The 13,730-nt window shown below is 33.8% G+C and overlaps 1 protein-coding gene across 1 annotated transcript; it reads left to right on the top strand.

The window, feature by feature from the left end:
• The first annotated feature begins 203 nt into the window (after nt 1–203).
• Nucleotides 204–5,311, top strand: LOC146958965 (ATP synthase subunit beta, mitochondrial). Its single transcript, XM_085740467.1, has 9 exons — nt 204–730; nt 1,586–1,661; nt 1,768–1,856; nt 1,951–2,068; nt 2,159–2,262; nt 2,358–2,516; nt 3,675–3,899; nt 4,011–4,322; nt 4,888–5,311. The coding sequence occupies exons 1-9, from the start codon at nt 257–259 to the stop codon at nt 5,008–5,010; spliced, it is 1,680 nt and encodes a 559-aa protein (XP_085596593.1). The 5' UTR covers nt 204–256; the 3' UTR covers nt 5,011–5,311.
• The last annotated feature ends 8,419 nt before the right edge of the window (nt 5,312–13,730 follow it).

The raw sequence follows: 13,730 nt of genomic DNA, 5'->3' as shown, positions 1-13,730 counted from the left end.
CCATATACTGCTTTGCGAATTGAAATTTTTATTGCAAAAATTATTATTCATTATTACATATTAAATTTGACGGGGTAAAGAGAAAAGAAGAAACAAACGGGTCGAAAATGAAAAATGGAAAAAGAATCGAGGTGGAAATGAAAGAATAAAGGCTTTCATTTTGCAATAACGCTATATAGTGTGTCACCACTCTCTCAGTCCACAAACCCTAGCATCTTCATTCTCTCTCTCCCTCTCTCTCTCTCTCTCATCGAAGATGGCTTCACGCAGATTGGTATCATCTCTGATTCGATCTTCCCTTCGCCGATCTTCATCGAAACCATCAATCACTGCCTCAACATCGAGGCTAACCTCCCAATCTCGCGCTTCACCTTATGGCTACCTCTTAAACCGCGTTGCTGACTATGCAACCGCTGCCGCCGCCGCACCAGCTCCGTCTGCGCCTCCGGCGAAGAAGGAGGTTCCCGGAGGTGGGAAAATTACTGATGAATTTACTGGAAAAGGAGCGGTCGGTCAAGTTTGTCAGGTTATTGGTGCCGTCGTTGACGTCAGATTTGAAGAAGGTTTGCCTCCGATCTTGACTGCTCTTGAGGTTCTAGATCATTCTTCGAGATTGGTGTTGGAAGTGGCTCAGCATTTGGGTGAAGGTGTTGTGAGAACCATTGCTATGGATGCTACTGAAGGTGTTGTTCGTGGATGGAGAGTTCTCAACACTGGTTCTCCCATCAGTGTAAATATCTATTCAATTTATTTCATTCAATTTTCATTTCTGAATTTTTTTTGACTTTACTGGAGTTTTCACTGTTTTGTGAGATCTGATTTTGAGATAATTTTGGTTTGAATTTTTATGTTGCGGTTCATGGATCTGGGTGTATTTTTTCTCATTATGTAATTACGTAATTGATTAAGTTTTGATTTTTTGAGAAGGAAATTTGATTTTGTTTTTATTGTTTTTTGATTGTGGATGCATGAATAACTAGACCTTTCACCCGTGCTGACGCACGGGTCATATACATTATAGATGCAATATATTGATATTATAGATGCTGGTGATACATGGAAAGTGATATTCCAATTTCAGTGTGTAGAATTACAGATCAATTAATTTATTTGACCTGTTCTAATCTTAAAATAGATGCTTTACCATATATCAGAAGGTACAACAAACTCCTTGTATTTATGTTTTAACCATCCATTATGGGGTCTTTTTAATGGCGCCTGTTTGGTTTGGGCAATTTATCCGTTTAATTTACTGTAATCACGTTTAAATGCAAAGTTGTACGCTGTACATATTTTAAATGGGATATTTTTGCAATTAAAAGTAAAAGCAGGAAATGATGAAACCACATGTGTCTGTGTTACTCTGTCAGTGCTACATAGCTATATAGTTATATTGCTTTTGTGAATGTGATGTGATTCATTTGCTCCAATTTGACTTTCTTTTGGACTTGAATCTTGCAAGCACGGATTTTCCTGCTATTGGTTTTTACTTTTGATTATTGTGTCTGTCACTACCGTTTAATTTCTATAACTTTTCCAAAAAGCGTTTTAAGTATGTTCTAACATTGTTGTGTATTGCATTTAGGTTCCCGTTGGCAGGGCTACCCTTGGACGTATCATGAATGTTATTGGAGAACCTATCGATCATAAAGGCGAATTCAGTAAGAAACCTCTAAATTTATTTTTAGTCTAATTGATACAATAAAGTATTTTCTATCAATTCCATAGTGATTTTCAACTGATGATAATTTTTCTGAATTGCTTTAGAAACCGAGCATTATTTGCCTATTCATAGAGAAGCTCCTGCTTTTGTTGAGCAAGCAACTGAACAACAGATCCTTGTTACTGGTATTAAGGTAATTGTGAATGCATCAATCCCATTTCCTTAAATCTTTTTATGGGCAAATATATAATGACTTTACACCAATTTTGCCTTATTTTTTTTCATAGGTTGTAGACCTGCTTGCACCATACCAAAGGGGAGGAAAGATTGGATTGTTTGGTGGTGCTGGTGTAGGAAAAACAGTTCTTATTATGGAACTTATCAACAATGTTGCTAAGGCTCATGGTATATCCTAACTTAATGCTTTAGCGCTTAACTTATTCTTATTGAGATGCTATTTTTCTATGCTGTATGCTGAGTGTTTCCATATAATAGGTGGTTTCTCTGTGTTTGCTGGTGTTGGGGAAAGAACCCGTGAGGGTAATGACTTGTACAGAGAAATGATTGAGAGTGGTGTCATTAAGCTGGGTGAAAAGCAGGTGAACACAATGCTTTAATTCATGATCCACATTCAATAATATTGTTCATACTATTTTCATGTATCAAAGTCGTTAATTATGGTTGTTTAATGCAGAGTGAGAGCAAATGTGCTCTTGTGTATGGTCAGATGAATGAGCCCCCTGGTGCTCGTGCCCGTGTCGGTCTTACCGGACTTACTGTTGCTGAGCATTTCCGTGATGCTGAAGGACAAGATGTGCTTCTTTTCGTTGACAACATTTTCCGCTTTACTCAAGTAAGCACCAAAATTTAAATCATGCACCCAAAACTTACTAATGCAAACTGAACTGTAGATTTTAGTAACGGTTTGTTCACATAACTGCACGCTTACATTCCAAACTGAACTGTGTGCTATTGAACTGTTGGTTATTTAATTTAATATTGTGTTGAACACATGTTCTTTGTGTTTGGTAATTGGCAGCAGCAAGCTTGGTCACTATTTTTTCCGTGTTTGTGTCTGAAACTCGCTACATAGTTTAAATTAAGCATGAAAAATAAATTAAAGCAAGAGTTTAGCCTTTTCTACTTGCTTTTTGCACTCACACTGCCTTAAATTAAGCTCCAAAAATAAATTAAATCTTTAATTTATGTATATATGTTTCTGATAATTAAATTAAATTTTGTTGGTAAAAAATGAGCAAAATTACAATTTTAGTCCCTTAACTTAATTTCAGGTAATGTTTTGGTTCTTTATCCTTTTTTTATTCCATTTTTGTCCTATTGGTTCATCTGCATTTGAATTTTCAAGCTTGAAATCCACGGTTTTCTTTTGCAGCCTTTCAATCTTCAAATATGTGGGTCTTTCATCTATGTTTTTGTATGAATCTTAAATTTTAAGCTTGAAAATCCATATGCAAAAGGACAAACTGCAATGAAAAAAGATAAAGGACCTAACTGTTGCCTGAAATTAAGTTAAGGACTAAACATGCAATTTTGCCTAAAAAATGTAATTCCACTTTTGGTATTTTTTTCACACACAGTTCGCTGCAATGGAACAAACCGTGACACCAAATTTTCCTAAAACACGCAATTTATTAGCTCGATAGAATCAGGTTTTTTTTACAATAAGTGATGATGGTTTGACACAGACCATAATAATAGCTATACACAGTTAAATTTTTTAATTTTAGAACTAGTTCGGTAGGGAAGCATAAGAACCACTGGACTGAACATTAAAATAGTTCAATTTGGTTCAAGATTAAACACAAGCAGTTCGATTTGGTTAAGGTAAACTATTTTTTTGGGTTTGGTTCAGTTTTCCATACTAACCAAACCATGAACAACTGTAATGTTTGGTTTTTATGTATGGTTTTTTATAGATGGACGTTGTTCTTATCCTTTTTATCATTGTCTATTTATTTGATGTGATATATGATGCCTGATGTAATTGTAGGCTAACTCAGAGGTGTCTGCCCTGCTTGGTCGTATTCCATCTGCTGTTGGTTACCAACCAACATTGTCTACTGATCTTGGAGGTCTTCAAGAGCGTATTACAACCACCAAGAAGGGTTCAATTACCTCTGTCCAAGCTATCTATGTGCCTGCTGATGATTTGACAGATCCTGCTCCTGCTACCACCTTTGCTCACTTGGATGCTACAACAGTGTTGTCTAGACAGGTTTGATTATTATGTTACTATTCATTAAACTGAAGTTGAAATCATAATAATTTTTTTTTGTTATCATAGTCAAGAACTAAATGATCTTATTTGGGTATATATTGAAAATAGATTTCTGAGCTTGGTATCTATCCTGCTGTTGATCCATTGGATTCAACATCTCGTATGCTTTCTCCACTTATTTTGGGTGATGAGCACTACCAAACTGCTCGTGGTGTACAACAAGTTCTTCAAAACTACAAGAATCTTCAAGATATCATTGCTATTCTGGGAATGGATGAGCTTAGTGAAGATGATAAATTGACTGTTGCACGTGCCCGTAAAATTCAACGATTCTTAAGTCAGCCTTTCCACGTGGCAGAAGTCTTCACTGGTGCCCCAGGCAAATATGTTGAGTTGAAGGAGAACACTCAAAGTTTCCAGGTACTTGATTGTTTTAACTCATATTTTTCCCTATTTACTTCCTTACTCTTATTGACACAGTATTAGTTGTTGTTCCAAGCATGGAAGAAACCTTGCCTTGTGGTTTATTGTCTTTTCTATAATTTAAATTTCTGTTGGTCTGTTTTTACTTTCAAAGCATGGCTTTTAAATACGATACTTGTTAGTTTTGTTTGGAAGCTGTTATTGTTTGCTCCTTCTTTATTGAATTGCATCGTACTCGAAATGGTACACTTTTCTATCTGATATGGACCTCTTGGTTTTTTCACTGGGTGAAAATGGATCTCTCTTTGTGCTGGACCTATTCCTTAGGAGTTTTTTTTTCAAATTTTTGACTTTATTGCAAGTGTTTGGAGTGTTCGTTTAAAATTAATTGAGTTTTGACTAATTTCTGAAAGTAAATTTTTGACTAACTTCTGAAAATCCTGTTTTTGAAGGTTATTATGTATAATCACAGCCCTAGTTAAGTTATAATCAGAATCTGTTAGTCTTGTCATCTGTGAACTAGTGCATGGTTAATGACCTTTTTGTATGGTATAACTTATAGGGTGTGTTGGATGGCAAATATGATGACCTTTCAGAGCAGGCATTTTATATGGTCGGTGGTATCGATGAAGTCATTGCAAAGGCAGAGAAGATTGCCAAGGAATCAGCAGCATCTTCATCTTAGTCACAGACATCCCTCCCCTCATTTTGTCCTTTATCTATAATTGCGAAAATTTAATAATTTAGGAACTCTTTCTTGGCAATGCCAAACAACAAAATATTCCATTTTGAAATTTTTATAACTTGAATGGGTAATTCCTTTCATTCTGAGTGTTTGTTACCGACGGTGAGATGTACCAAGTTCTGTGGTCAACTGCCCCCTTTTTTCCTTTGTGTTATTTAATAAGTGGAAGATGCAAGAGGATGTACATTTTTACTTTCTTGTTAAGAACGTTGGATGCATCAATGTTACAATTTATAACTGATTCATGTGTTGTGAAGCATAATTCTACTTGCTGAATTTGTGATGGTACAAAATATTCTAAATATCATTTTTTGCCAATATTTTATTCTCAGATTATTCTACATTTTATGGTCGGAAGATATATCCAACCAACTTTGATTACATTCATATGCATAATGACCCTCGGGATATACTGTACACTTCTCGTCATCGTGACCCTGGGACATGCTTCTGGGTGGGAATTGTGTGTATAAAACGTAAGATCTTTAAAACAGACCAAAGGATGATAAACCAAAATAAGTGTAGAGAGAGATGAAACGTATAACACTGGCAAAAATAAAGCTTCATTTATAACGTAATTAATATATATGTGACCGAGTTAAATGAAGTTGATTGAGTTATTGACATTTAAGGATTTAAAAAACAAACAATAATTTGGTAGATAATTTGCAAAATCTGAAATATAAGAGTAAAATCGGGAATTTGTACTAAAATCAAGAACTTCGTTGTAAATCGGAGATAAATCTATAAATCAAAACACACTATGAAAACTTTTGAAATATTCAAAACACAACACTATCAAACGGTACATTATGAAAGTAGTTACTAAACATGAAAATATACCCAATTATTAATGAAAACAATATTATTTTTTTGGGTAGCCTAATTGTTCTAATACATTTTATATGTAGAAACGTTCGAACTTGCAATTATTCACTTATATTCATTTAGTGTAAATTTTTAGTGTATCTAATTGAAACAATTTTCAATATATGTAGTTGTGTCTTTAAAATTATAGTTTTCTGAAAACTCGTAAAGAGTTTCAATAATTAATGAAAAACCACTAAAAGTACTCATTTAGAATGCATAAAATGGTACAATCTCAACTTAGTCAATATAAATAATATGAGTAAATAGTCAATTACCCCCTGAAATTGTAAGTTTCGTCAATTACCCTCTTGAAATTAACAAAACTTCAATTACCCTCCCGAAATTGCACGACGTTAATCAATTTACCCCCTCCGTCAAATTTTTCTGTTAGTCAACATGATGTTTTGCAAATACCCCCCTGAAGTTTTGCACTTATGTGCAAAATGCCCCCTAAACTTGAAAATTTATATTTTTTTTTTCTTATCCTTAAAAGTGATTGCATTATCACTGAATTGTTGAGCATATTAGCTAAGTTTTGACGATATACAACCATATATTGGCAGTATGGTAGAACAAATTGGCAGTATTTGATAAACCCTACAATAATGTTCAAAACTCAAGAATATTTACAAAACAAACATAAAAGTATTTCTTTGTTCCAACATCAGATGTTGTTTTTTCTTTTTCAAGTTGTCCTTCACCCATTAGATATCAAAAGGATGGTGGCTATCATGTTTTTTTATTCTCTTAAAAAAACATAATGAAATATACATAATATAATATTATTATCATTCCTTTGAATCCTAACGAGGGGAAGAAGATCATGATTCCTTCAAGATCCTTTATAAAGTGAGAGAAGTAACATGTTTATGTATTTTTTCTTGAATGTGAGAGAAGTGTGTTGGTGGTGAGAGAAGTAACATGGTTAATGTTTGATCGTATAAGGGAATATATGGTTGTATACCGTCAAAACTTAGCTAATATGCTCCACAATTCAGTGATAATGCAGTCACTTTTAAGGATAAGAAAAAATATATAAAAAATTTCAAGTTCAGGGGGCATTTTGCACATAAGTGCAAAACTTCAGGGGGGGCATTTGCAAAACGTCATGTTGACTAACAGAAAAATTTGACGGAGGGGGTAAATTGATTAACGTTGTGCAATTTCAGGGGGTAATTGAAATTTTGTTAATTTCAAGGGGGTAATTGACGAAACTTACAATTTCAGAGGGGTAATTGACTATTTACTCTAAATAATATATTAGGAACATCAAAAACTACAATGAATTATATATAATGCTTAAAGTTGAACCTATCAATCCCATTGAAAATGTGGCAAGACCCAAAAAGAACTCTTCTCGTCCGGACAAAGAGCATAAGAGCTTCCACTCTTCTTATTATAGATCTTTAAACCATTATCTCTTTACAAATACTTTGAGAAATATGATGTTGACATATAAATTGAATCACCGGCTCCTAAAAATAAAATGTTGTCTTCCAAACTCTTAAGTTTAAGCATTTGTTCAAGCTTTTCACTCTTAGCATTTAGTTTCACTTTGTATACATGGAATATACTTTTAGGCCAACTACACCTTCTCACCATCCATAGCTCTTCTTTTAAGTATTCCACAAGAAATTTATATTGAACAAAACATTCATCAACCTTTTCTTCTAAAACCACATTTGAAGTTATTGCCTTTTTACTCGAAGGATCATTAAAATAACAATTGAAGGATACAATCTTGTTTCGGATATTGAGAGCAGATAATAGACCTTTATAAAATATAACATCAATGAAATAAGAATTCGATATATCTATATTGGTCCAATTTTTTTGGCGTCTTTTAATAAAAGCAAGATTACCAGAAATGTCGTAGATTGCAACAACCACATAATCATTTGGACTTATTATTAGATCAGCAGATAAATAACCTTATAAACCCAATTGAGGGGTGGCAGAATAATGGGAGGTATATCCTTAATGTAGGAAAAATATGACATAGAATTATTATAAGGTAATAAACAACAAGAAATATTAGCATCAAAATAATAGTACACTAAATACAATAGAATAGAGAATAAGTAAACTTATCGATTATTGACTGAGGCGTGCACGAAGCACTGGGCTTAAGAGTATTTCGCCACCCCGGATAGGTTACCCGATGCAGTAGGTCTCATAGCTAGTACTCTCCAGGATACAACAGTCACATCTTGCTAGCACCGCACGTGAATTAGCAAGGTCTCATGAACCACTTTTGGATGCTCGAGGGAAATTAATTTATATTTATTATTAGAGAACAAAAAATGAAAAGTAGAAGCTAATATGCATGTTTTATACACTCTGTTCCTTTTATTCTCAAACCCATATCTTATATACACATAAAGGAGAGCTCCTTCTTAATTGCAAATTGAAACCGAAAGTAATGGAAATAATGTAGTGTAAAGGCTATTTAGTCAAGCATGAAACGGTTAGTACCATTAAAATAGGAATTGGAAAAAAAACGTGCAAGACCCATTCAAAGTAAAATAATTAATGTATAATAAATAATAAATATAATAATTAACTTTAAAATAAATTATCAAATAAAATTCCAACAATCCCCCACAATTTATTTTAAAGTTTTAGGTGTTCCCAAGAGCGTGAAAAATCAATGCATAAGCACTAGTGTCTTTTGGACTATGAACTAGCACATAGAGCAAATGAAATTTGATCCACTAGAATGTCGGTGAGATTATAACCTCTATGAACCTCATTCCGTATGTGAATCAGTGACCTCATCACTCACATTGACCTCTCGTCCAAAGTTGTTCAACGCGGTGTGGTGCATTTTGGCCTTGCACCTATGCCTGGATTTCATGAGTGGCTCTAGAAAGTCTGCCCAAGCTTTCATAGAGGCGGCCCCACCTCCAACACTCATATAGGTAAATCTATCAAGTGTACACCACAGTCAAGTACACCACTCAAATGTATGAGCTATAGATTTATTAAGAGTATGAACTCAACCTTCAACGTTGTAGTATACACTACCTTACACCATAGGGATGAACTCTAAAAAATAAGTTGGATAGTGTCTCATCAAATTGACAAGCGACTTGTTTTTACCCATATGAACATAGCCTCGCGAATTTTCACAATCTATGTTGGGTTACCATCACTCTCAATTTTTGTATTGGACATAATCCATCCCTCTTCGATGTATTATATTTCCCACTATACAGCTGTATCACAAATAATACATTGACCAAGACGTCTCTCAGTCAGTATCTCATATACATTATCAAATAATCATCCATGATATATTATCATAGGTTTGCTTAAATAAATTCTAAGCCACAACACCCCCACATCGGAGGAAATTAAATCTACATTTAGATTTATTATACAGGTCTACTTGAAAATACTTTCAAGCGACAACACCCCCACATTGGGTAAATATAAATTTATGTGTGAATTTTATGCAAGTCTGCTTGAATTATTTTTCAAGTGACGACAACCCACATTGGGAAAAATAAATCCACACATAGATAAATTAAACATCATTGTATTATTTTAATACAATGGATAATCCACAATATATGTCACCAATATTTTAAGGTGTATCTCATTATATATCTCATGAGTTTATCAAGTGCCACAAAAAATATATTCAGGTCTGCTTAAATTAAGCGACAACATAACATCTTTATTTTACTCGTTTCATTTATGCATATCTATATACATCTTCATAAGTTTCTCAAATTTGCTGCCAATAATTATTCGCAATGATATAAAATTATCTCAAAATATACAAAATAAGAACCACAATATTATAAAGGCAATACACAAGGTAATATTGATTTGGCAACACAAGGTCATGTAATACTCTTATAATTAATATAACAATACTGCCATAGATCAAACGAGAAGCTAGCTTAAAGGATATATCCACACAAACTCATTTCTAAAAAGCTTCTCACATTCAAAAATAAGCATTTCACTAAAATAATAATTCATCAACTAGAACATTAAAATATAACATGCTTTATAGTAGTTGTTAATCATAAAGTTGAAGACATAGAACATGAAGAAAACATGTGAAGTCATGTACCAACTAAATACAAACAACTCTACACAAAACTCTCCACATTCTGAGATTTGCATAAATTAGATCACTAGTAAAAACATAAAAAAAAACACATTCGATGTGATATTCACATAAAAAACATAATAGGTTATATACAAGTGTTGATTCAAATAAAGCTAAGACCCAGAAAGTTATCAAATAAATCACATAAATTTCAACATGCTTCAATTTCATTGTAAAAGTTATAAAACCATTAGGAAGCTCAATAATCATCCAAGTCTCATATTAAATTCAATAATAATTATCAAATGAGGCACATAGCATTAAACATAGCACTCGAATTCCACCAACACTAGGCACCAGTATTCACCAATTCATATCAGCTTAAATTTGAACACAATATAGCTATTCATCATTTATAATTGACACAAGTAAATTGTATCTAACAATGAGAAGTAAAATGAATATATATAGAACCTGCACCGATGAATGCATCAACTTTTGATGTATTTGCCATCTCCTGTAAAATAAAGTTCACCCATTTTTGGATCTTTCGATGCTCATTAGCTTCTAATTTCGTCAAATATGAAGTCGCCGCAAATTTACTTCCCAATCACATTTGGTATCAACCAAATTCCAATTCTCTAAAAAAAATAATTAGATTTCATCCATCAGCAAATAGTCTTTTATTATTCAAAACAAAGTAGTTACGAATAATTAGATCTTATGATAAGTCATGATATATGCACAAATGAACACAGGATAATCACTTCAACACTGAAAGTAAAAACAAAGAAAAAAAACAGCATTATGAATCATCGATTCAACATTGGCATACTAATTAATCCAATCAATTTTGTAGTCTACAAGCGCATGTTTATCAACACCAATTACTTTTCCACAAACTAGCTTATCTTTAATTTTATTTTACATCAACACATCATTCAATTATAAAAAATAACATTAATAATAATTCTATGCCAAACAAAATACTCTTAAGATTGTAGGAAAAATATGACATAGAATTATTATAAGGTAATAAACAACAAGAAATATTAGCATCAAAATAATAGTACACTAAATACAATAGAATAGAGAATAAGTAAACTTATCGATTATTGACTGAGGCGTGCACGAAGCACTGGGCTGTTTACGTTGGATTTTCGTAAACAACCGCTGGTTTACAAATGGTAACTTGCAAGATCAACCAGTAAATCTTAGGACATATTGTGTTTGTTCTTGTTGTTAGAAATTCTGTGTCTCTGGTGTCGAAAATATAAGAAATATGATAAAAACAATCGAATTCAATCCACTTGAACTCAATCGAACTTAATAAAGTAAAGTGCAAGAACACTTAAAGAAAAAAAGGTAAATTGTATTGATTAAACAAAAGTTGGTACACAGATTCATACATTGCAACTTGTGACTCGTTTCTCGCTTCCATACGGATACTTTGAGTGTAAGTTTGTATGATGGAATTGTGACCCGTTTTTCCTATGAAAAACTACTATTTATACTAAGTCTAGAAATAACTACACTTCTTTGAAATTCAAACTACAACTACCACAAGTCGACAGTTTTGCTTATTTGAAAACAAACTTAAAATACAAACTGACTTAAAGAATAACTGTTGATAACCACCTTCGAAAACTGCTCTGTCGAAGTCTTCTACCATCTTCGAACCTAAATTTGCTTTCAATACAACACTCTGTTCGAATCTTCTTTAAATCTAGGTCAACTATACTTTGACCACATTTATTACAGCTAGTAAAATATATTGGCTAACAAATTGCCCCCCAGAAACGCCATTTTCGATTTCACCGAAGAAGAAAAAGACGTTTTTGAAAAAATAACTAACATTCTCCATCGAAATGAATGATGTCAGTATTTAATTCAAAACTAATTCAAATTTCCTTTAAATACTGACCCCACAATCTTAGTTAGTGGGCCACGTTCTCTAATATTGGAAAAGACGCCATTTTTAATGGTAAAACTGTCAAAATAAGATCTTGACATGTGTCATGATCAAAGGTCCATATAGAAACAAACTCACCTTTACTCTTCTCACTTTTCACCATTTCATTTTCACTTTCACTGTTCCTCTTCTCTGCCAAAATTCTCTCAAAGAAAAAACTTCGAATTTTCTGCAACTCCTATCTTTAAACACGAAATCTTCACTATTCATCAACTTCTCACAAAAACATTGAAACAATGACAAACGCAGCAGAAACTTCTCATGTGAATCGCGAAGAACCCATTGATTTCACTGAAGAAATCGTCAATGCTGCTCCTGCTTTTGTGAACGAACCAGAGATCAATGAAGCTGAAAAAGCTATCTGGAAAACCCAGGTAATCATCCCTTGTACTGATACTCCACATGCATTCTTAGGCCCCATTTCTCTAGAACCTGAAACTCCAGAAATTAACTCTCTTTTTCCATGTATTGAAACTCAACCTCCTTTAATTTTCACAAAAGGTCCTTTTGACCTAAGTTTTGTAAAATCCAAAATTAGGACTGAACCAAAACCTTCTCCAGAATACATTGCTTGGTTAGACAAAGTTCAAAAACAAAAGGGACAATTCTGGAAGGAGAAAGGGATTTTTGATCTCATCCAAATATCTCGATATGGTCCAAAATACCATAATGAATTGATATTTGCTGCTTTACATTTTTGGAACCCATCGAACAACAGCCTTCACTTGAAATGTGGAATGCTCACTCCTACCCTTTTAGATGTGGCCGGCCTTACTAGCTTAAAACCAACTGGATACACCTTTAATCCAGATGTTACCACCTCTCAATACTCAGTAAATTTCGATAGCCCTGCCTATGGTTTGTTTATAGCTAACAACCATGATACCAAATGTGCTGAAGTATCTGCAGATGAACATGTAGCTTTCTTGACCTACTGGTTATCTATGCATGTTTTTTGCTCAAGGTCAGTACAAGTCCCTAAGAAATTCATGTGTCTAGCTAATCAGTTACATGAAGGAACAGATATCTGTTTAAGCAAACTGATTCTAGGTTCTTTGTATGAAACCCTTAACCATACAACTAATAATCTTAGAGATTATCCCCGAACTGGTGGGAATTTAGTTGTATCAGGACCCATATGGTTGTTCCAACTATGGCTTTTAGCCATTTTTGGATCAAAACTTGCTTCGATCCTACCTTCCTCTTACACATCAGCATACTCAGAAAGGACCACTGAAGGTATAGGCTTAGCTATGTTTCACCCTGATGGGAACAAATCTTCGCAACAACTTTTTGAGAATGCTTACAAAACCTTGCTTGATTGTCCCATTTTCACCCCTATAATGGCACCATTTACCACTAGGAAATATGGACCTAACTGGTTCAAAGAGGATTTTCCCACTACTTCGAAAACAGCCAACAAAACAGAAATCAATGCTATATGGGAAGCTTATTTGACCCCTACCTATCTATCTAGCAGACTTACACCTGGTAGCCCTTATGGAGTATATGGTTACCAACCTAACCATGTAGCTAGACAGTTTGGTATGGTTCAATCGAAACCTAGCTCTTTGTTCAAAAGTATAAGTGAATGGAAAATTCCTCTGATCGAACCTGTGTGGAAATCCATAATTCAAGCCAAGAGAACAACTGTGTTCGAGCCTACATATTTCTCAACATCATTTGCATGCTCTGAAACATTCTTTCGATGGTGGCGAAATTATTACATACGCCAATCCAATCGAGGGAATC

Source organism: Medicago sativa, chromosome 1 (assembly GCF_051527215.1).
Source record: "Medicago sativa cultivar Bolivia chromosome 1, Bolivia_mono, whole genome shotgun sequence".
NCBI classification, from domain to species: domain Eukaryota; kingdom Viridiplantae; phylum Streptophyta; class Magnoliopsida; order Fabales; family Fabaceae; genus Medicago; species Medicago sativa.
This window is presented reverse-complemented; position numbering and strand designations above follow the sequence as displayed.